This window comes from Pituophis catenifer, unplaced genomic scaffold, assembly GCF_029215685.1.
Source record: "Pituophis catenifer annectens isolate HBS135680 unplaced genomic scaffold, rPitCat1.0.hap2 SCAF_1, whole genome shotgun sequence".
Classification (NCBI taxonomy): Eukaryota; Metazoa; Chordata; class Lepidosauria; order Squamata; family Colubridae; genus Pituophis; species Pituophis catenifer.
Window position 1 is genome coordinate 343,648,109 of NW_027256881.1, and position 24,855 is coordinate 343,672,963.

The 24,855-nt window shown below is 43.8% G+C and overlaps 1 protein-coding gene across 3 annotated transcripts in view; it reads right to left on the minus strand.

Moving 5' to 3' along the window:
• Window positions 1-24,855, minus strand: part of KDM4B (lysine demethylase 4B) — a 256,770-nt gene that overhangs the window by 169,840 nt on the left and 62,075 nt on the right. For all 3 annotated transcript variants that reach the window (XM_070944548.1, XM_070944550.1, XM_070944552.1), the window contains exon 7: window positions 246-295. In XM_070944548.1, coding sequence (XP_070800649.1) covers window positions 246-295 — 50 coding nt within the window. The remainder of the gene's footprint in view (window positions 1-245; window positions 296-24,855) is intronic.

The window sequence follows — 24,855 nt, forward strand, 5'->3', positions numbered from 1 at the left end:
TTGTGGTCACGGACCCCCAGGTCTTAACTGAAGATTTAAATCATAACATTTCTTCAAACCTTCGCAGACCCCGTGACAATGGCTGCACCTCACACAGAAGCGATCACAATCGTCATATATAGCTTCATGCGTATTCTCAGCTTATGTAGCATCAAGACTTGTGTAACATTATTGATTCATTTGCCCCCAAATTAGTCCTTGAGCAGGCACGGAATCAATCCCTTTGATGTACGTAATAATCTTACCTTTGGCCAGTCTTTCCAGCCTCTTGCCGTGTTCTGGAGGTATAGCATACCTGGCAAAGGAAAGAAAAGCTCATCAGAAAAATTAAGCCTAGAATTTCTGCTCCCAAATCGATTCATTAAGAATCTGTTGGCAGACGCTGGTTCTTTGCCCTTCACAACCCACCAGCCAGGAGTTTTCCCCTATCAAAACATCTCCTCCCTTCTGTAATCATTATTTCAAACATGAATAACAGAATAACAGCGTTGGGAGGGACCTTGGAGGCCTTCCCAACGCTGCATTGTAAGCCGCCCTGAGTCTTCGGAGGAGGGCGGCATATACATTGAACAAATAAATAAACAAACAAACAAACAAACAAACAAACAAACAAACAAACCCCCTGCCCAAGCAGGAAACCCTACACCATCTGTCCAGTCTCTTCTTAACAATCTCTAGTGTTGGAGCACCCACAGTTTCTGGAGGCAACTCATTCTACTGATTAATTGTTCTAACTGTTAGGAAATTTGTCCTTATTTTGAGGTTGCTTCTCTCTTTGAATAGTTTCCATCCGTTGCTTCGTGTCCTGCCTTCTGGTCCTTTGGAGAATAGGTTGACCCCCTCTTCTTTGTGGCAGCCCCTGAGATATTTGAACACAAGAGCCTGCAGTTATCTTAAACACCACAGGATCATGGAAGATTAACCTCTCGTTCTGAGTCCCACTTTCCCAAATAAAGAACAAAGAAAGAGAAGGTGGTGGCTAAACTGTTAAAGCAGTGTGAAAACATTCTGCCATTGAATATATCAGCTCAGAAAAGCCCGTTTCAGGGTAAAGAAAGTCCATTTTGGACACTCTGAAGTCTATTCTTTTATTTCCTCTTGAAAGTCCCAGATGAAGGGAAGAAACACAGAAGTAGGTTCCAACATGTGTTTATCCCACATACACGTCAATGAGTTTATCCTATATAAATGTTTTAAATAAATAAAATTCTCTTTGGATCCATCCTCCTGAGGAAGACTGGACATGATGAGTGATGAAAACACAGTCCAACAGAATTTGGAAAACTTATGTATGGTGATCACTGCCCCCTGTAGAAACTATCACCCAAACTTTGATCACATGACTGGGAGGGGGACTACAACAGCCAAAACTTTGAAGACCAGTTGTAACTACTATCCATTCAGCAGCACTGTAATTTTGAATGGTCGCTGAACAAACTGTTATTAAGCAAGGACTATCTGTGCACAAATGGGCTTTCCTTATCAAGCTCCTGTGTATGTGGGGGTGGGGGGTGGGGTGCCTGGGGCTCTTTGAGTTTGGTTATTTTCTTGCAGACGTTTCACTCCCAAACTAGGTAATATCATCAGATACAATCAAGTTCAGAAAACACCAAGAACTCCGCAGTCTCCTCCTCTTCCTCCTCCTCTCTCCACAAACCCTCCTCCCTTGTAGCACTATTTTACATATGAGCTTGGTGGTGCTTTGGATCAGTGCTAGAAGGGAATGTGGGGTTCGCTCTGTTTATATACATATGGCTTGTCTTGATGATGTTACATAGTTGGGCAGTGAAACTCTGAAACTCAGAAAGCACCACGGACGACCTCCTCCTCCCTCTCTTCCTCCTCTCCTCCTTTCTTCCTCCTCCTCCCTCTCTCTCTTCTTTCTCCTCCTCCCTCTCCTCCCTCTCTTCCTCCTCCCCTTTCTTCCTCCTCCTCCCTCTCTCTCTTCTTTCTCCTCCTCCCTCTCTTCCTCCTCCCCTCCTTTCTTCCTCCTCCTCCCTCTCTTTCTCTCTTCTTTCTCCTCCTCCCTCTCCTCCCTCTCTTCCTCCTCCCCTCCTTTCTTCCTCCTCCTCCCTCTCTTTCTCTTCTTTCTCCTCCTCCCTCTCTTCCTCCTCCCCTCCTTTCTTCCTCCTCCTCCCTCTCCTTTTTCCTCTCTTCCTCCTCCCCTCCTTCTTTCTTCCTACTCCTCCCTCTCTTTCTCTCTTCTTTCTCTTCCTTTCCTCCTCCCTCTCGTCTGTTGTGGCCGCCCAGAGGCCAGTGGATCTGGCAGCAGATTCGGACAGTGAAGAGGTCAGCTGCCTTTGGAATCGGACATCAGTGAGGCAGAAGAACAGCTGGATCCTGTTCAAAGTGTGCGCATGCGCAGAGCTGCCAGGAGAAGGGGACAGCTAAGGAACAAGGGTCGACTCAGGAGTAAAGCCACAGATGGATGGTGAATGGCCCCTCCCATAGGGAATAAAGAGGAGCGAAGGGGAGGGGAGTTCATTTGGGTGAAGATCTGTTCCTGCATTCTTACCAAGTATTGTCGGTTACAGTGTGGAGTCTGAAAGATATCAGCCTGGCCACTCTCCAAGCCTGATAAAGGTCAGTAATGATGAACTATCTTGAAAGACTGTGGGAGAGGAAAGACTTTGCTGGAGAGGAATTCACTGTCAGTTAAATAAAAGGGGTTTATCAGGATGAGGACTCGGCTTCATGCTGCTGGGAAAGCCTAGATCAGAACATCCTCCTCTCTTCCTCTTCCTCCCTTTTCCACTTCCTCTCCTCAAACCCCACTCTCTTCTAGCACTGGTGACGTTACCCAGTTGGTTCCTGAAACTGTTGGATGCTTATCCTACGGTTGGGTAGGTAATATATAGAAAACTATGTTCTTTAACTTTAACTGCTACAAGATGACTAATCGGCTGTGCTAAGCAGACATAAGAGAAGGCGGGAAGTTCATTCACTTCTGCTCCTGCTATTAGAAAGTTGAACTGCTGAAAGGAACTGTGTCTGTGTTACTGAAGAGAACTGGAATTGTAAGCAAACTATGTTTTTGTGTTGAACCGTGATTATTTGAAGAAGTGTTATCTTTGTTTTGAGAAGCCAAGTTTGTTTTTTTTTACTGCAAGTAAAGACTGTTTATTTTTCTTTAAACGTTCAGAGTCTGTGAGTATCTGTGTGTTTTGCTAAGCAATGTATCTATTCGCTGTCTGGTCCGTTGCACCACTTTGCAGAGGGCAGTTTTACCCTCAACAGAAACATCTGCAAGAAGACGACTAAGCTCAGAGAGCACCAAGGACCCCACAGCTCCACCCTGAGCTACAAATATTCTCCTCAATCGGTACGTTCCTGTGTTTCCCATAGGAGAAGCCTCTTTCACTGGCAGCTACAAAGCCTCCTGAAACTAAGTTTTAAAAAAAGGAAGATATATCCCAAACTTTCTATAGATCAAAGTGGTGTTTTTCCTCTGAAGTCATCAGCAAGCTCATGCTCTAATGTTAAGTGGGCGAGCCAGAAAGAAAATATGGACAGAAAGGAGCGCTGGGACATTACCTTTAACTTCTCTCTTGTTTTGCTTGCCTTGAATTTTAATTTTCTAAAGCCCTTTTTCACTAACGTAACACAAATAAAACAATGAATAAATTAGTCCAGATCCAAGCGCATCTTCCGGTGGATTAGTAAGAAATGAGCTATCCTATTTCTTCTGGGAATGTGTTGAAAGTTTGAGGCGCATTCACTGTTAGGAGGCAGTCAACGATGAATGCCATTCTTTGGATTACGATGCTATTTTTACTTAATTACCGCCTGTAATTGGGAGTTAGAAAGATAAGATTAATTGAATTGTGAGGCTGTTGAAGTTAATATTGTTGGAACGTGGCTGCCCTGTTATCATAGTTTGCAGAAGTGCCTAACTGAATTCTAGAGAGATGGCCCACGGAATTAGTATGGAGCGGCTTGGATAGGCAGTCAGAAAACTGCATTAATTGAGTTTAAAAATCAGGAAAGGGGGGGGGGGGGAATGCAGTTTTGCCAGTCATGGTAAAGAGCCACCAGCATACACTTGCTCAGAAAGGGGGGGGGCACTTATTACTTTTTTTAAAATTAAGAAGAGAAAATGAACTGTGAGGTCCTTGGTACTCTCTGAGCTTGTTTTCTTGCAGATGTTTCATTACTCTACCAAGGTAACATCATCAGTGCTAGAAGGAAGTGGGGTTTGTGGAGAGGGAGAGGGGGAGGAGGAGTAGTAGACTATGGGGTCCTTGGTGCTCGTTTAACTTCTTGCAGGCATCTCATTATCCAACTAGGTAACATCATCAGTGCTAGAAGGGAGTGGGGTTTGTGGGGGGGGGAGGAGGAGGAGGAGGAGGAGGAGGAGGAGGAGACGATGACTATGGGGTCCTTGGTGCTCTCTGAGCTTGTTTTCTTGCAGACCTTTCATTATCCTAGCTACCGGTAGGTAACATCATCAGTGCTAGTCCTGATAAATTGTGTGTGTGTGTGTTTGTGTTTGTGTGTTGTGTAGAGCCTAAGGACACCCACTGATCCAACAACCACGGCAATTAATTCTGTAAGGTACTATAATATATTAATTTTGGTTTACAAAGGCAGGATGGCTTAAGAGAAATAATTGTTGGGTTCTCTGGTGCTGTCTGAGCTTGGTTGTTTTCTTGCAGACGTTTCATAGCCTGACTAGGTAACATCATCAGTGTTAGTAGGGAGTGGGGTTCTCTGTTTATATACAAATGGCTTCCCTGTCAGTGTTGTTGAAAGTGTTCTTGGGGGTTCCTTGATTAGGCTGTTGCTTAATGTTTGACAGTATACCAAACCCCGCTCCCTTCTAGCACTGATGTGGTTACCTAGTAGGGTCATGAAATGTCTGCAAGGAAACAACCAACCTTAGAGAGGATCAAGGACCCCACAGTTCAATCGTGAGCTACAAATATTCTTGTCTCTTGAGAGAAATAAAGCTCCAAGCCTGGCGAGCAGCTTTGTGACCCAAGTCAGGAAACTAATCAATTTAGGCCGTCCTCAACTTACAACCATTGGTTTAGTGACCAATAGAAGTTACCATGGCACTAAAAAAAAGTGATTTATGACTGTTTTTCACATTTCACCGTTGCGGCATCCCTGTGGTCACATGATCAAAATGCAGACGCTTGGCAACTGATTCGTATTTATGACGGTTGCAATTGTCCTGGGATAGCAACAGCACTTATATACCACTTTACAATGCTTTACAGCCGTCTTTAAGCGGTTTACAGAATCAGCTTATAGCCCCCAACAATCCTGGTCCTCATTTTACTGACCTCAGAAGGACGGAAGGCTGAGTCAAACATGAGCCTGGAGAGAATCGATCTGCCAAAATGCAGGCAGCCGGCCGTCAGCCGAAGGAGCCTGCAGTACTGCACTCTAACCACTGGGCCACCGCGGCTCATGTGATTCCCCCTTTTGCAACCCTCTGAGAAGCAAAGTCAACGGGGAAGCCAGATTCACTTAACAACCGTGCTCCTAACTCAACAACTGCAGCCATTCACTTAACATGGCAAGGACGGTCGTGAAATGGGGCAAGACTCGCTTAACCAATTTATTTTTATTTTATTTATTTTATTTATTTACTGTCTCACTTATCAACATAAATTTTGGGCTTAATTGTGGTCATAAGCCGAGGACTCTTTGCAATTTACATTCCAATGTTATGGTAAATGCTGGATGATTAGACAAAATCTAGGCTGCCTGTTTAGGCCCCCCAGAAATCCTTCACTGAAGTGCTGCCTCCAAACTCCCCCCCCCCCCGTCCCACAATGATATCTTGACATCTCACTAATTCTGCCCCAAACAAGCCAGCATTTTATACACCCTGGGACCAACTCTCATCTCTGCAGCGCTTGTTCTTCTTACATCTTGCCAAACACTTAACTGAAGCATTTTGGCTCGTCTGCACCGGAAGAGACAGCTACAACCGGTTGCCTTCGGAGGGAAAAAGTCAAAATGTCAAGGAAGATCAAACTGTTCACTCATTAACCTCAAGGAGAGGTGTCAAAACAAGAGAGATGTTCAAATACCCAGAAATATTCTTTCTGCCAGTCTGTCTGAAATTCCCCCGTGTTTGGAGGGGAGGGAGAGAGAGAAAAAAAGAGGTTTATGAAGGCAGTAGAGTTAACACAGATATTTTCTCTTTTTTGTTAAAAGGAGGAGACACATAAAATAATTATCAAACCTCCCGGCCTTATGTTGCTAAAAGCTTAAGGGAAATGGGCACTTGCAATTTTCCAAGACAAAAAACAAATATTTAGACATAATCCTGAAAAGGGAAAGCAAAGAATAGCTACAGAACTCAGAAATTGGTGTAAACATGTGGATGCCCTGATGGAAATGGGGAGGGCAGTTATATTACATGAACTGCACATATGCACTAGAAAATCAGGATGTACATTTTTAGATTAAAAACCAACTCGAGTTTCATTCCTGGTGAGCGTGAGGAACAGTCCATATGCTTTTCTTGGCACAAATGCAGACATAATTTTATCTTTCTTTCTTTTTAAAAAAAATTCCAGTCTAATCTAGATGTAGGAATATCTGATGATCTGATGATCTCCTATCCAAGTGCTAATACTGCATATTTTCTCTTTGGGTAATTAGTCAAGTGTCCTAGATGTTGCCAGCTATCCGATTTTTTAATATAAATTTGATTGCTGGTTTGATTGTGTTGCTGCTTCTGTGGGGCGAAGGGGGAAGTGGGGTTGATCGGTTTTTACTACATGGTGGGTTTTTTAAATTTTGTAAGTCGCCTGGAGTCACCTGTGTGCAAGTTGGGCAGATACATACATTTAATAAATAAAAATAAATTTGAGTGTGTAGACATACATAAAAAAACACATACACACATACACACACATTCCTACTTACATATACATCATTCTTTTGCACTTTGATGCCTGTGGTTTCTATGGCACCCATGACACAGGGTCAGTATTGAGTTTTATTCATTTATATTCTGCCTTTATTATTTTTACAAATATGCATATACATATTTGTATATGCATATACAGCAAACATATCCAACCTTCCTCCTCCTCTTTTCTGCCCGACAACAACCCTGTAAGGTGGGTTGCGCTGAGAGAGAGGAACTGGCCCAAAGTCACCCACCCAGCATTCACAGCTAATGCGAGAGTAGAACTCACTGTCTTCTGGTGATTGGCCCAAAATCACCCAGCCGGCTTTCATGTCTAAGGCAGGACTAGAACTCATCATCCCATGGTGATTGGCCCAAAGACACCCAGCTGCCTTTTATGGCCAAGGCAGAACTAGACTTCACCATCTTGTGACTAGCCCAAAGTCACCCAGCCGGCTTTCATATCTAAGGCGGGACTAGAACTCACCGTCTCCTGGTGATTGGCCCAAAATCACCCAGCCGGCTTTCATATCTAAGGCGGGACTAGAGCTCACCGTCTCCTGGTGATTGGCCCAAAGTCACCCAGCCGGCTTTCATATCTAAGGCGGGACTAGAGCTCACCGTCTCCTGGTGATTGGCCCAAAGTCACCCAGCCGGCTTTCATATCTAAGGCGGGACTAGAGCTCACCGTCTCCTGGTGATTGGCCCAAAGTCACCCAGCCGGCTTTCATATCTAAGGCGGGACTAGAGCTCACCATCTCCTGGTGATTGGCCCAAAATCACCCAGCCGGCTTTCATATCTAAGGCGGGGACTAGAGCTCACCGTCTCCTGGTGATTGGCCCAAAGTCACCCAGCCGGCTTTCATATCTAAGGCGGGGACTAGAGCTCACCGTCTCCTGGTGATTGGCCCAAAGTCACCCAGCCGGCTTTCATATCTAAGGCGGGACTAGAGCTCACCATCTCCTGGTGATTGGCCCAAAGTCACCCAGCCGGCTTTCATATCTAAGGCGGGACTAGAGCTCACCGTCTCCTGGTGATTGGCCCAAAGTCACCCAGCCGGCTTTCATATCTAAGGGCGGGACTAGAGCTCACCGTCTCCTGGTGATTGGCCCCAAAGTCACCCAGCCGGCTTTTCATATCTAAGGCGGGACTAGAGCTCACCGTCTCCTGGTGATTGGCCCAAAGTCACCCAGCCGGCTTTCATATCTAAGGCGGGGACTAGAGCTCACCGTCTCCTGGTGATTGGCCCAAAGTCACCCAGCCGGCTTTCATATCTAAGGCGGGGACTAGAGCTCACCGTCTCCTGGTGATTGGGCCCAAAGTCACCCAGCCGGCTTTCATATCTAAGGCGGGGACTAGAGCTCACCATCTCCTGGTGATTGGCCCAAATCACCCAGCCGGCTTTCATATCTAAGGCGGGGACTAGAGCTCACCGTCTCCTGGTGATTGGCCCAAAGTCACCCAGCCGGCTTTCATATCTAAGGTGGGACTAGAGCTCACCGTCTCCTGGTGATTGGCCCAAAGTCACCCAGCCGGCTTTCATATCTAAGGCGGGGACTAGAGCTCACCATCTCCTGGTGATTGGCCCAAAGTCACCCAGCCGGCTTTCATATCTAAGGCGGGGACTAGAGCTCACCGTCTCCTGGTGATTGGCCCAAAGTGACCCAGCCGGCTTTCATATCTAAGGCGGGACTAGAGCTCACCCTCTCCTGGTGATTGGCCCAAAGTCATCCAGCCAGCTTTCATGCTTAAAGGCGGGGGACTAGTATTCACTGTCTCATGGTGACTGGCCCAAAATCACCCTGTTGGTTTTCATGGCAAAGGTAGGACTTGAACTCACCGTTTCCCACTTTCTAGCCTGATGTCTCTTAACCACTAGACAAAACTGTCTCTTCTATAGGTTTTCCTGCATTTCTCTTCTGACAGACAGCAGTGGAGAGAATGTTAATAAGAATGTAAGGATTCTGGAGAAAATCTTGGATCCAATCAAAGCGAAAACTGATCCCTGGGATTGATCAGTGATTTCAGCAGAGCGATTGCAATACAGGGATTCCCTCCCCCCCCTCCCCCAAGGAAAGACTCTCCTATTCATTTCAAGAAACTGAACCATCTGCCTGCTTCAAATAAGATGCTTACTTAACCAGACTTTTCCACTAAGTGAAATATTTTCTCAACACTTAAAAGAAAAAAAAGGGGTGGAAAAAAAGCATACAAGCAGACGTCCCTTTGAAGAATAAGTGAATTTTCTTGAAGCTACATGAGTCGAGCCAGCCAAGCTGTTAAGACTTCTATCTATAACTGGGTACCCATCTATTATCATTAACTCGCAGAGCTAGCTCCGGGCTGTTGTTGTTCCCAATCCAGCTTCTACCTTATCATTCGAGGGCAGTTTTTTTTTTTTTTTTTTTGGTATTTAATCATTTGCCTAGTTGCCAGGGGCAACCAGAGACTCCACACAGGTGAGTGCACAAATAGCACACTTCAAGCATGCAGCAATTTCGCTCGCCTGCTTCTTATTCATAAAGAGAAACCTCTCACATGAATAAATATCAAGGATGGCTTTTTTCCTTTTTTTAAAGTAAGGCTCTGCAAATTCTGGGGGGGGGGGGGGGAGAGAATCCACCCCGCGCTGAATAGCCTACCAAGGAGACCAAGCAAAAATAAGAGGGAGAAAGGAACAAGCCAAAAAAGAAAAGAAAAGAAAAGAGAAGAGTTTTTATTTATTTCAAATACAGGCAGTCCTCAATTTACAACAGTCCATTTAGTGACCGTTCAAAATTACTATGGCACCGAAAAAAGAGACTTACGACCGTTTTTCATACTTAACGACCGTTGCAGCATCCCCGTGGCCACGGGATCAAAATTCAGATGCTTGGCAATTGGCTCATATTTATGACGTTTCGTAGGGCCTTTACAGCTGTGTTACTGGCTTAACAACCACTGTGATTCACTTAACAGCAGTGGCAAGCAAGGACGCGTGCAAAAGTAACAACCTTTGCAGCATCTCCATGGTCAAAATTCAGGTGCTTGGCAACCAGTTTCGTACTTATGACGGTTTGCAGGGTAACCCGAGGTCACCGCATTGCCTTTTGCAACCTTCCGACAAAGGAAGTCAATGGGGGAAGCCAGATTCACTTAACGACAGGGTTACTAATTTATCAACTGCAGTGATTCACTTAACATCTGAGGCAAGAAAGTTCATAAAATGGAGTAAAACCCACAGCAGCAGAAAAATTGGGTTCACCTGTCATAAATTGAGGACTACCTGTATTTATCTTTTGAGGTAATCTGGCGTTTCTTGTTTCAGCTTCCTCTCTAGCCTCCAATTTGAGTGGGCGGCCCTGTCTCATTCATACAAGCCAGCGCCCCAATTCCTTAAACTACACACCCAGGATTCAAGGTCCTACAGTTTGTGAAAATTCAAGCGATTTGGAGCTGTCATTTCCTTCGTTCTCTGCCTGCGCTTGGCAACTGGCATGTACTTATGACAGTTGCAGCCTCCAAGGGTCATGAACAGAATGTTTGCAAAGAGAAGAATATGCTGGAGAATATTAAAATGTACAAATGGTGATAGAAAAATAATTGATACGAGGCAGATTGCAGAAATTATTGTCCATTAAAAGAAGCAAAAATAACTACATAATTGTATCTTACTTGCTTTACTGTGTAGGAGAGAGGGGTTGAATATGCTGGGAGAAACAACATATTCCCAGCGTACAGGGCAGTCCTTGATTTACAACCACAACTGAACCTAAAATTTCTGTTGTTAAGCAACACATTGGTTTAAGTGAGTTTTGCTCCATTTTACGACCTTGCTTGCCGCAGTTGGTAAGTGAATCACTGCAGTTGTTAAGCTAGTAACACAGCTTTAACCACGCTACAAACGTCCTAAATATGAGCCAATTGCCAAGCATCTGAAATTTTGATCAGATGGCCACGGGGATGCTGCAGTGGTCGTTAAGTGTGAAAAATGGCCGTCAGTCACAATTTCAGGGCTATTGTAACTTTGAACAGTTTCTAAATGAACTATGGTAAATCAGGGGACTGCCTGTACTAAAACCTTTGCTCTGATAATCCATTTGCATCCTTTCATGGAACATTTTGGGACTTAAAAAGTTAAGGGCCATAATTGTGCAATTGCTCACTGTCAATGTTAATTATTCAACATTTTGATGAAAGCAGCTAGGGGGGGAAAAACAACCCCCAAAATGAAACAAATATACAAGTGAAACCAATAGTTATAAAACCAAATTTCAGTTTTTAATTGTTGCAGGACCCCGAAATCTAAGTAAACTGATTAACACGGTTAATGAGCAGGGATGGCGACAGCTGCAGCCCTTTATCTGCTATGGAAAGGAGTCCTCAGCTTGGCTTTAATGACAGATCTACCTGCTTTTAGTATTCTGGACCTGATTCGTTGATTCACAGCTTAAGAATCCACTCTCCTGTTTGAAATGGAAGGACATTATAAAATCCATGGTTTTAGCAAAAAGCTGAAGCTTTATTGTTGCTTTCCTGGGACCTCTTAATTGGACAGTCCCACAAGAAAAATACCTCTTATTCTTACTGAAGAGACTGCTATTAATAGTGCAATTTCTTTTTGGTGATGTTTATTCCCTTAGAATAGGGTGATGGATGTGAATAATTACCCGACTATAAAGGCAAGCAAATGTGTTATTTTCTATCACTCCACATCATCAAACAATAAAGTGTGAAACAGCATTTTTGAATACAATTTTCCTGTCTAACAGCTTAGAATTATTGCCAAGAACAATGAAAATAAATAACCAAAATGCCCGTTGAGTTTAAAATTAAACGACTGTGTCAAGAAAGAGGAAGACAGGGCCAACCATCTCAGGATGCGAAGACTAAATCGTAAATCATTTTTTTTAAAAAAAAATGACAAGGCAGAAGTATCAGAAATGCAGCACATCGAAGTCACAAGCGCTTTGTTCTATGGGGACCTTCTCATCTATATGTCAAAGCCCCCCTAGGGTGGTAAAAAAAAGGTCTTGTTTTCAAGCACTGAAATCACTAAAATGTTATTTTCCGAACAAAACAAACCCCAGACAATTTTCTGTTTTCTCTGGTTGTAATCCCTATTGAAGAGAATTATGCCTATTGAGGAGAAGAGATGTAGCTCAGGGGTTGAACTGTGGAAGGAGGAGGGAGGAGGAGGGAGGAGGAGGAGGAGGAGGAGGAGGAGGAGGAGGAGGAGGAGGAGGAGGAGGAGGAGGAGAAGGAGGACAATGACAACGACTACTGTGGGGTCTTTGTGGTGTTGGCATTGATGATGTTACCTAGTTAGGTAATGAAAGCTTCTGCAAGAAAACTACCAACCTCAGAGAGCACCAAGTACCCCAAATCATCCTCCTCCTCTCCACAAACCCCACTCCTTCTAGCATGGATGATGTTACCTAGTTTGGTAGCAAAACGTCTGCAAGAAAGCAACCAAGCTCGGAGTGCACTAAGGACCCCACTGTACTCCTTATTCAAACTTAATTGCTCCCCCCGAAACCATCCTTTCAATTTTATCCAAATGACATTCACTGGTATTTCTTCCTTCTATCCCACCTGAGTGACAAATTTTGGAGTCTCCCAAGAAACCATTTTTCAGGGCATAGCAGAAATACCTAAAGAAAATGGATCCTCATTAAATCCCAAATAAACAAGATAAACAAGCAAAATGGTGTGTAAAATGACTAAAAGAAGTCAACATGGACTGGCCTATTTACTTTTTTTTAAAAAAAAAATACCTGGACACCTATTTTGACAAATAAACAATTGTCCTTTCTAGGTGTGGTCTGTTTGCCTTCGGTTTTAATTGAAGGAGAATGGAAAAGTGCCCAATCAACCAAAAATGTAGGAAATACTGAAACAGCTGTTCATGTGATGTTGGATTGATTGCACTGAGCTCCCATTGCTTCACCGTGCTCACCTCCCATTGCTGAGTTTTTCTGAGAGAAATTCAAAATCTGACAATTCTACGGTGATGCGCACAGCTCTGCTTTTGTCCTCTCTTCTCTTTATTGCCAGCATTACTCCCCGGCTTCAGTGCCACCGCATAGTAGTTAACTAGGATTACTCAACCTCGTCATGACCTTCTTCTAGCAAAATGCAAATACCAAGAGCAAAGGGTGCAACTCGGAGGCCTCTGCAAATGTCACCTCCATCCAACTCATGTTGGAAAGTGAAAAATTAATTTCACAGTGTCTGCACAAGGCTTGGGAAAAAGAGGCCCTACGCAGCTTTTAACATTCTATAATTACTGAAAAGGGGAACAGCACCCAAGAGAGTAAACAATGGCCATTTAACTCAGTTGAGTTGAGGGTCGTCTGTCTGTCTGTCTGTCTGTCTGTCTGTCTGTCTGTCTGTCTCTATCTACAGTATCTACCTATTCTATTCTATTCTATTCTATTCTATTCTATTCTATTCTATTCTATTCTATTCTATTCTATTCTATTCTATTCTATTCTAATATTCCAATATTCCATTCTTATTTTATCTATCATCTATCAATCTATCGTCTGTCTGTATCTAGATAGCTATAGTATCATTTATCTAAATCTTTCTGCCTGTCTGTCCGTCCGTCCATCCATCTATTATCTTATGGCACTGAAAAAAGCGACTTACAACCATTTTTCACACTTGTGACCTTTGCAGCACCCCCATGATCACGTGATCAAAATTCAGCCGCTTGGCAAGTGACTCACATTTATGACGGCTGCAATGCCGTGGAGGTCATGGGATCAGCTTCTGCAACCTTCTGACAAGCAAAGTCAAAGGGAAAACCAGATTCACTCAACCACCTTGTTACTAACTTAACGGCAGTGATTCACTTTACAACCGTGGCAAGGAAGGTCATAAAATGGGGCAAAACTCACTTAACAAATGTTTCCCTTAGCAACAGAAATTTTGGGCTCAATTGTGGTCGTGAGTCGAGGATTACCTGTACTGTATCTTCTAATAAAAACAGACTATTTCATAGAAAGAAATTCTTTATGTCACTTCAGTAGCCAGATTAAATCCTAGCCAGTTTGACCCTTTGTCTGCTCACCCCTTACCTCGAAATCCTCGAGTCACTTGTGTTATTTATGGATCAAATTCATATAGCCGCCCATTTCATAACTATCTCACAAATACCTCATGAGTAACTCACAAATATCATTTTGCCATACATTTTAACCAGCAAGCCAAAGTAAACTTGCAAGAAACGGCGTAGAAAAATATCTTCCCTCTGGATAAATCAAACATCTTCTAACACTCTCTAGCCAGTTCTGGAAACGAACGAGATAAACGTGGAGAACAGAACTGCGTGTCTGCTCCGAGTCCAAACAAGAATGAAAAGGGACCCGAGAGAGAAATCGAAGAAGGAAAACCACCAAGCTCTGAAAGTGACATTTGCAGGCTCTTCATGAAAAGTACCTGAAGTCAAACCTAGAGCCACCATGACAATGCCAGGAACAAAACCTCTTTGTTCCGAAGTCGAAATTCACCCAATCGATAACTCCTGGAACCAAACTTCAATTCAGAAAATCATGGCATTGTGATGGGAGGCCAAAAGAGCAACCAATACCGTACGCCGTTGCTTTTCTAGGGAAGAACGGCATATGTGCGGTAAGGATCGATCGCAAAACATTTTCTGCGGCGCCTATGAGGCTTCCAGATCTGTTTTGGAGGTGTACGTTAGTACAAAGTAGTGCCAGATGGGAAGATGAGGAGAGACCTGGCCTACAGAATCATCAAGAGTCGGACATGATAATATTAACATGATTGTCATGTTAATATCACCAAAAATAATGTAATTTTTGGAAAGCTTAGAATGCACATTTTGGGAGGGGGGGAATCTCCTGTCTGACTCAATCATCAGGGATGGTGCAAAGGTAAGAATGAAGTAACCGTAGGCAGACCTCTCCACAAACACCATCAAGCCTTTGACAAAGCCACCCAAATCAATTTTCCTTCAGGTACTGAAAGCTAAAAACACACAAAGAACGGTTGCAGGAATTGGGTATGTCTAGTTTAATGAAAAGAAGGACTGGGGGTGACTTGACAGCAGTGTTTTAATATTCGAGGGGCTGCCACAAAGAAGAGGGAGTCAAACTATTCTCCAAAGCACCTGAAGGCAGGACAAAAAGCAACAGATGCAAAATAACCAAGGAAGGAAGCAACCTAGAACGAAGGAGAAAGTTTACTGACAGTGAGAACAATTAATCAGTGGAATAACTTGCCTCCAAAAGTTGTGAATGCTCCAACATTGGAGGTTTTAAGAAGAGATTGGACAACCATTTGTCTGAAATGATATAGGGTTTCCTGCCTGAACAGAGGGCTGGACTAGAAGATCTCTGAAGTTCCTTCCAACACAGTTATTCTGTTATTCCTTCATATTTCCATTCAAAAGGATGAAACTCACATGCAAATGAATATCTTGCAAGCTTTAAATGACATTTTGATCAAAGGTTTCGCAGACAGAAGAGGAAAGATGGTCACTTAAAGCCAATAGTGAAAGGGGGGGGGATCAAATCTTGTTTATTTATTTCCCAATGACTTTTGTAGCAAATTCAGATTCACCAGCAAACTTGCAAAAAGAAAGGAAGGAAGATATCACACAGCCACAAGCCTTTTCTTCACTGTCACCACTGCTGCACAAACCTATCCATTTCTTCCTCTCCTCACAAACTTGTTAAATTCCAAACCATAAAATGCCTTCTTATAAGAAATATGATGCGGGACAGAAATATCTTCTCTATACTAGCTGTTGCAAAAACTACAATAAACATTAATCCATTTAACTGAGCCAATGGGTTTTCGGGTTTTTTTTGGTTTTTGGAGAAGCCTACGTCTTTTACTCCAGAAATGGAAATTTAATAAGTTTACACTGGGAGAAGAAAGAGAGAAAAAAACACCACCATGTTATCAAGTGCTGAATGCTTGTTAGATAAAACCTTACAAGCATAAGAGTAGTATCTCCTAGACAGGGATCTCTAACCGTGGCCACTTTAAGCCTGGCGGACTTCAACTCCCAGAATTCCCCAGCCAGCTAGACAAGGTCCTGACTATAAGGAGAAGCACCCTCTACTTCACTTAGAATCTCATTCTTGTCCCCCCCCCCCCAAAGATACATTTTTAAAATGGCTCCCGAATCCAACACTTTTGTAAAAAAAAAAAAAAAAATCTAGGCACGTTTTGGAAAGAGAAGACAGAATGTCAGCCCTCTTCAAATATTCGAAATGATAGCACGCTGCAGGAGACTCCTGTTCTAGAGTGCAAGACACAGATAATGGATTTAAGTCACAGGAAGACAGATTCCAACTAAATGTTAAAGGGGGGTGGGGGGAACCTCCTAACAGTAAGACCCAATGAGCAGCGAAACCAATTACTTAAAAGCAATGCTCTCCTCTTCACTGGAGATGTTCAGCTGAAGGATGCTTGAAGTTGGATTCTTGCACAGAGCAGGTGGCTGAATCTGATAATCTACGTAGCTATTTCCAACTTCATGCTCCTATGATGCAGGGGAAGAAAAGAGGAAACTGGACTCTAGGAACCGCTAAGCAATTCATAACATTCTTGAAAAGAACGAGTAGACTTTCTAAATTGTCAGTTCCCATTAATATATGATAAGAACACACTTGGAATGCTGCATGGTCGCCACGAGGTAAGAACGATGTTGAGACTCTGGAAAGAGTGCAGAGAAGAGCAACAAAGAAGATTAGGGAACTGGAAGACTAAAACATACAATGAACGTTTGCAGGAGTTGGGTAAGTCTAAGTTAATGAAAAGAAGGATTCGGGGCAACATGACAGAAGTCTTCCAATATTTGAGGGGCTGCCACGAAGAAGAGGGAGTCAAGCTATTCTCCAAAGCACCTGAAGACAGGACAAGAAGCAATGGATGGAAACTAACCAAGGAGAGAAGCAACCTAGAACAAAGGAGAGGACAATTAACCAGTGGAACTGCTTGCCTCCAGAAGCTGTGATTGCTCCAACATTGGTGGTGTTTCAGAAGAGTGTGGGACAGCCATTTGTCTGAAATGATAAAGGGCCCCTGTTTGAGCAGGGGGTTGGACTAGAAAATCTCCAAGGTCCAAATTCTGTTATTCGGTTATATTTGTAAAATTTAAATGTATAATAATGAGGGAGGGAGGGAGCAAGAGACAGAGAGAGAGAGGGAGAGAGAGACAGAGAGAGAGAAAGACACACACACACACACACACACAGAGAGAGAGAGAGAGAGAGAGAGACAGAGAGAGAGAGAGAGAGAGAGAGAGAGAGACAGAGAGAGAGAGAGAGAGAGAGAGACAGAGAGAGAGAGAGACAGAGACAGAGAGAGACAGAGACAGAGAGAGAGACAGAGCGAGAGACAGAGAGACAGAGAGACTAAAATGGCAGCAATGTGGAGCAGCTGTTCCTGTCCTGTGCCAGCTGGTATATGCAAACTGCCCCTTTCACTTGGCACAAAACAGCTAAGAGTCATGCCACTGTGCAAATAACGGGTAAAGGCTTGTGTGTACTAATTCTCTGCACCACAATGGGGCTGTTTTTTTACACCCTCAGCTCAGGATGTGTTCCGAAACTCATTTATGCAAAGTTTCTGTATCTGAAGAAAAAGGCACAGTGCAGAATAAATTTTTGCTAAGATGCCAGCGTTGGGCCTTTTCTCTTAACATCACTGTGCAAACAGAACAGAGCAAGGCAGCTTTAAAATGTTTACGGTGGCGTCAATGCCATGAAATTATTTCTCAAATCCAAATAACTACAAAACAGGTTTGTGCAGGGGAAACAGCACTCTGCACACAACATTTCGACAAGAAAACTGTGCTATCGGTGGCCCAATGCTGCCCAACCATATTCATCCCAGCTATGTGTCCCTAGAGGCAAATAACGTAGAGTTGAGCCCAGAATTTCTTCCTATCTCTTATTGTTTTAACTCATTTAACCATCTTTTCCTAAAAGCTGCGTCCTTTCATAAATCAGATTCAGGTAGTCCTCAACTTTACAACAATTCGTTTAGTGACCGTTCAAAGTTACAAAGGCACTGAAAAAAGGGACGTATGACCATTTTTCACACTTATGAGCACTGCAGCATCTCTATGGTCATGTCATTTACATTTGGATGCTTGACAACTAATTTGTATTTATGACAGTCGCAGTGTCCCCGGGGTCACGTGATCCCCTTTTGTGACTTTCTGACAAGCGAAGTCAATGGGGGGAAGCCAGATTCGCTTAACAACTGTGTTACTAACTGAACAACCGCAGCGATTCACTGAACAACGGTGACAAGAAAAGTCGTAAAATGGGGCGAAACTCACAAATGTCTGTTAGCAATGGAAATTTTGGGCTCAACTGTGGTCATAAGTCAATCCCCAGCCTTTCCTTAACGTCAACTATTTGGGCTTAGAGCAATCCGACTATCTATTTTTTGCCACTGCTGTCCTACTTGATGGGCTTGCATTCAACTTTTCCTTGCTTCTAAAGGGGAGAAAATTGTTTCAAAGAACCGCAGCCATGCACAAAATCAAGCCTCAGGTCATCCGCAGACATTCCTGCAAATCTTCTGAAAAAGGTGTCACATTCTTTTTGCGTCATCAAGTAGAGCACCGTAAACCCTGTTATCAAACAGAAGATGGTAGGAAACTCTCAACTGCGGCACAGGCAGCTAAATCTTTCCAGTGAGGTCCCAAAGGTGCTTTTTTTCAAGAGGCAACTGGACTTCCTGGTTTTTCTTTGAAGATATTTCGCTTCTCATCCAAGGAGCTTCTTCAGCATGATCTGGATGACTGAGAATCTCCATCGACACTTTACAGTGAGGGGGGGGGAGTCATTTTAAACAAAGGTTTGTGTCACACTTTCCCCTCTCCCAAATTTTTTTTTTTAAAAGACCCCAAAAGCTGCAATTTATTGTAACCATCTGGCAAGATCTATTAAGCGAAGCAGAAGCCGTTGGTCCAAGCCGGTCCCTCCTAGTCCAGAAAAGGCTTAGGGCCATGCTGGGATCATTCCCATATCGTGAATCTCACCAAGCAACTGCCTTTTATTTACTCTGGGATCCTTTCCAACTCATCGAAGTGGCAATTCAAATAGCCTTGTCCACCCCATTCCTCTTCATAAAAACATACCTCCCCCCCCCCGCAAAGATTCCAGTGGTGGCCAAAGCGGGGTAAGCCTGGCAGTTACTGAAGAGCACGACGGGTTCTCCTTTCCACCGAATGCGTTCAAGTACAAGAGGCTAGACAGCCATATGTTGGGCCTGCTTTAATTTCGATGGAGCAGAGAGTTGGGATTCAACAGCCTTCCAACGCTGGAATCCAATGATTGACGCCGTTGAAAGGTTGTTGTCCGTCCGTTCCCCCCCCTTCCTCCCCCCTATCAAGAGAAGAAGAGCTGGATAATTCTGACACGCAATCATTCATGGTTAAGGCTGCAGAATTTGAAGAGCGGCATTTAAAAGACTCAAGATGATGATGATCTGGGCTGCTTGATGATTTGGGCTGCGACTAGCCTATAGGTTAAACAATTCAGAAGTCTACGTTCAAGGACCGGCAACTGAAATGCAGCTCATCTGAAGGATGGAGAAAGCTACTGTGCCATCAGCTCCTTTCCCCTTTCTGAAATACTGAACTCACAGAAAGCTCCCAGGCCTTTGGCCAAAAGGTCTTGTTGGGTAGGTCTGGTCAATGGCTACAGCCAATGAATAGTGACTTTCATGGTAGAAGATTGGAAGGACTCTTCTCTTGTTCAGGAAATTAATGAAGTCTGAATTATTGTCCCAGGCTTTGGGGGACAAAGTGATCGGGGAGTCCTTTATTTGTTATTTTTCTCTTTAGTCAAGCGTATTTTTCTATCTCTGTCTGTCTGTCTGTCTGTCTCCTGCCTTTACTAGTTTTACAAATAACTCAGGATATCAAACATATCCAACATACCTTCCTCCTCCTCTTTTTCCCACAAGGTCACCCAGTTGGTTTTCATGAGTAAGGTGGGTCTAGAACTCACAGTCTCCTGGTGATTGGCCCAAGGTCATCCAACTGGCTTGCATGGTTAAGGAAGACTAGAACTCACAGTCTCCTGGTGATTGGCCCACAAAGTCACCCAGCTGGCTCATGGTTAAGGTGGGACTAAAACTCACAGTCTCTTGCTTTCTAGCCTTAACCAGTAGAGCCAATTGGCTCTCTTTTATATGTTTTATATGTTGGTTTTTAGTTGGAAGCCATCCAGAGTCCAACTATCAGGTGGCCTATAGTAAACTGTGAATGGATCAATAGATTAAAAATGTTTTTTCATGGCTATTCTTTTTATTTTTCTTGCTGTTCCTACTGCTTGAGAGAAAAAAAATGGAATTCAGGATCCAGTTCTCTTTATTCAGGCCAGATTCGAGCATCAGCAACATACAATCGGATTCCCAGCCACCATCTTTGCTTGCTCAGACAGGGAGTTGCTGCTACAACCCCACCCACAATGAAAGGTACCCCATTGGCAACGGGAGGTCTGCCTGAATATTACCAGGTAGGCTGGTATGGCTCACACTCGGGTGAAATGCTCCCGGGGAGGGGGGGGGGGGGGGCAAAAGGCCTACTAAGCAGGTATATACAAAAGTATGAAGGCTATTGCTTAACGCATTGTAAGCCGCCCTGAGTCTCCGGAAAAGGGCGGCATATAAATCGAACCAATCAATCAATCAATCAATCAATCAATCAATCAATAATTCTTCCAGCCTTCACACAAATCCATCAAAAAAACCCTCTGCTTTTCCAAAAATGTAATTATACTGTGCATATAACACAACCGTAATACTGCGTTTTGTTTAAACATTTTTAAAATTATGCATTGGCTGTTTTAATATTTGACTGTGTATTTTGTACACTAAAATAAATTCATGTGTTTTGTAAGGATTGGAGCTAAACTGTGTGTATCTGTAGGTTTAAAAAAAAATCATCAACCAATAATTGAAGAGACTGAAAACATCCACTCTCTTTTTTCATCTGAAGAAGGAGCTACAAAATGACTGATTAATTGAAGTTAAGCTTAACGGTACTAAGGTTTTTATTAGCAGGGTATAAAAACATTTAGGCCTATCAAAGTTTTACATTTTGCAATATTGCAATGAATGGGGTAGGGCCTTTGGCACAGAGCACTAACACAATTTTAAATGGTAATGGCAACAGAGGCGCCATCCTGGATCAGGTGTAGGATATGGGACCAGGTTATTTGAGGGACCACCTGTCTCCAGTTACATCCCTCTCACCAGGTCATGGGATGGATCACATCTACTAAGAAATATCAGCTGATGGGACACAAGCAGGAGTGAAATGCTCCCGGTTAGGACCAGATCGCCCGATCTGGTAGCAATCATGGCAGGTGGTTCAGAGAACTGGTAGCGATCCTGGCACGAGGGTCCGTCCACCCGCCCGGTTGTCGTTACTTCCTGGTTTTAACCAGGAAGTAATGTGTTTTGTACCCCATGCAGGGATACATGCCAGAACCGGTAGTAAAAAATGCTTTTAAAAGGTTAAAAAAAGGCTCCGAGGATCACAGCTGTGGTGCATGATCATCGGAACCCCTATTTTAAGGAGGTGGGGGGGGGGTCCATTTTTGTTCCCAGGCGGCTTCCCTGAAGCCTGCTAGGCCAAAACTGGGGGGTGTAGGCAAAAAATGGCTGGTGGGGGAGGTCAGTTTTTGAGAGAGAGAGAGAGAGAGAGAGAGAGAGAGAGAGAGAGAGAGAGAGAGAGAGAGAGAGAGAGAGAGAGAGAAGGGAGGGAGGGAGGGAGGGAGGGAGGGAGGGAGGAAGGAAGGAAGGAAGGAAGGAAGGAAGGAAGGAAGGAAGGAAGGAAAAAGGAGAGGAAGGAAGGACTACAAACCTGGCACTAGACGTAGCTTCAGAGAATAATCCAGGGCTAGAAGAGACCTGGAGGTCATCTAGTCCAACCCTGCTCCAGCAGGATGTTGTTAGTGAGTTTCTTTTGATCTCCCAGGCACATGGTTACATAGCCACACCCACCCAGTCACATGACCTCCACCAAGCACCGCCCACAGAACCGGTAGGAAAGAAATTTAGATTTCGCCACTGGACCCAACCCAGGAGGAGAGCCTTTTCTGCTGCAGCCCCCACTTTTTTAATCATTGCACCCCTAGATGTTAGACTTCTCCCCAATTCTGCTGGCCTTTCAGAAGGCTCTTAAAATACGGTTTTGTCCTCAGGCTAAGGGATCCAGTGTTGGTACAGACATGTGTTCATTGGTTATACTGTTAGCAATTCTATGCATTGTATTTTCCTGCAAGTTAAAATTTCACCCAGGGGTGTCCATCCTTGGCAATTTTCAGACCTGTGGACTTCAACTCCCAGAATTCCCCATTCAGTCATTAATATCTCCGTGCTGCACCCCTCCCGTCCATCACTAAATTACTAGGGCTTCAGAGTCGGCTTTTTGGTATACATCGTTTCTCCTTGTGAGTTTCATAACCGCACATCTCATAAGGAGCCTCGTAAGGAAGAGGGCATTTGGGATTACAGAATAACAGAGTTGGAAGGGACCTTGGGGGTCTTCTAGTCCAACCCCCTGGTCACGCAGAGGACTCTATATCATTTCAGACAAATGGCAATCCGATCTTCTCTTGAAAACCTCCAGCAATAGAGCACCCACCATTTCTGGAGTCAAGTCGTTCCACTGATTAATTGTTCTCACTGTCAGGGAATTTCTCCTTAGTTCTAGGTTGGATTTTAGTTACCTCTAACTGTTTTTTTTTTTTTAATTGTGTCACATTAGAGCTTCTTGGATGAGAAGCAAAATGTCTTCAAAGAAAAACCAGAAAGTCCATTTGCCTCTTGAAAAAAAGCACCTCTGGGAAATCAACTATAAAGTGTCTGCCGGGGATCCCAATTGCAGGTAGTCCTTAACTCACAATATAATGGAGTTTTATTTTTTGTGGTGGTCATTAAATGACCATTAAGAGAACTTATCCGCTATAGGGGTTTTTGCTGAAACCCAGAAGTAAACATCGGTTTTTTAGCAAAAACACCGTAAGCTGGTTATTAGAACTTTAGAATCGGGTTATAAATGCCTTTAGTGGGATCTGTTATAACTTGGAATAGTTGCTAAGTAACCAGTTGTAAATGAAGGACTACCTGCATCAATCTAGATCCAGACGAAAAGGCTTCCCCCAATAACTCTCTGGCTTCCCCAAATAATTGAATTTCCTCTTCGGTCCTTTACCTTCAATTTCTCCCACAAGACGTTGACGTTCTAATAGGAAACGGTTTCACGTTTTCTTTCTGAAGCTCTTTGTCTCTTTTTTTTTACCAAATTGTCAAAGGAGTTACGTAACCCAGTTTCCCTGTAGCTACACAACTGACCCTTTTGTCATCTGATTAGTCCCAGTCCCAGCAAAAACTCCTTTTTTTTGCTCCACCGTTTGAAAAGACCTCAAACAGGAGGAAGAGAAGCAGGAGCAATGGCAGCAGCGGGAAATCTCTGGCACAACCAGTCCCTACGAATGGTGCTCGATTTATGACCACAATTGAGCCCCAAATTTCCACGGTTAAGCGGGACTGTGGTTAAGTGAGCTTTGCAACCTTTTTTTTAACCACAGCTGTTAAGTGAATCGCCTGCAAGAGCCCTACTCGGCAAGTTGGACTCGCTCATGCTAGACCTCCAGTTGGAATTCAGTCGGCCAATTATGACCAACACAGGTAGTCCTCCACTTACAACAGTTCATGACCGTTCAAAGTTACAAGGTCACTGAAAAAAGTGACTTAGGACCATTTTTCGTATGACTTTTGCGGCATCCCCAGGGTCATGTGATCAAAATCCGGACTGGACTCATATTTATGACAGCTGCAGTGTCCCGGGGGCCACATGCAAGGGTGGGTTCTACTTACCTTTACTACCGGTTCGCAGCCAGAGCACGTGCACTTCTGTGCATGCACAGATCACCTGTGATGACATCGTGGCAGGTGGGCAGAGCCTCCCGCCGGTTTTACTACCGGTTCTATAGAACCGGACAGAACCAGGAGCAACCCACCACTGGTCACGTGATCCCCTTTTGTGATCTTCTGACAAGCGAAGTCAACGGGGAAGTCAGATTCACTTAGCAACTGTGTAACTAATGTAACAGCTGCAGTGGTTCACTTAACAACTGTGGCCAGAAAGATCGTAAACTGGTGCAACACTCACTTTAAAAATGTCTCTCTTAGCGACATAAACTTTGGCCTCAATTGCGGTCGGTCTGTCTACCTACCTACCTATCCATCCATCTATTCATCCATCTATCCAACCAACAAATTTAGGTATTGCCCATCTCACTCTCAGAACAATTATTGTTATCCCACTGTTTGTTAGCTGCCCAGATTAATGCATCAAATAGGCAGTCATATCAATTTAATTATTAAACAGAACTTGGATGAATCTACCACTTCCAGGATTAGAAACAGCCTCTCTATACTGAAATAGTTGACAGATTTCAGGGAGACCTTAGTAGTTCACCAAGTGCGCTGCCTATGTCCATTTTAAGGGATGGGATTCAATTCCTGCAGTCAGAAAATGAGGACAAGATGCTTATGGCTGACCATCTGCCTTTTCAACTTAGAACTTGGGATATCTGTCAAGAGTGCGCACACTGTGACTATGTGAGACAACCCAGGAGCAAATACAGTAAATAGAGGTTTGTATTTTAATAGTGGTTTTATCTACAAAGAATATATACATACACATACTTTAGTCAGACCTTAAACAAACAGCAATCAGCAATTACAGCATGGAAGCACACATGGAGAGTGGGATATGCCCCAACAGGGCCTCTTCTTATTACAGGCTCTTAAAGTGATATCAGCCCAAAAACCTTGCTGACTCATTCCCAGCATTACATCATCGTAGCAGCTGGACAGCTCTTAGGCCATAGGGCGACAGTTCCTTCATCCCTCTGCTGCGACAGGGCCACAGGGAGCTGCAGCAGAGGGGTGAAAGAGCCACATGCGTAGGTAATCTACAACA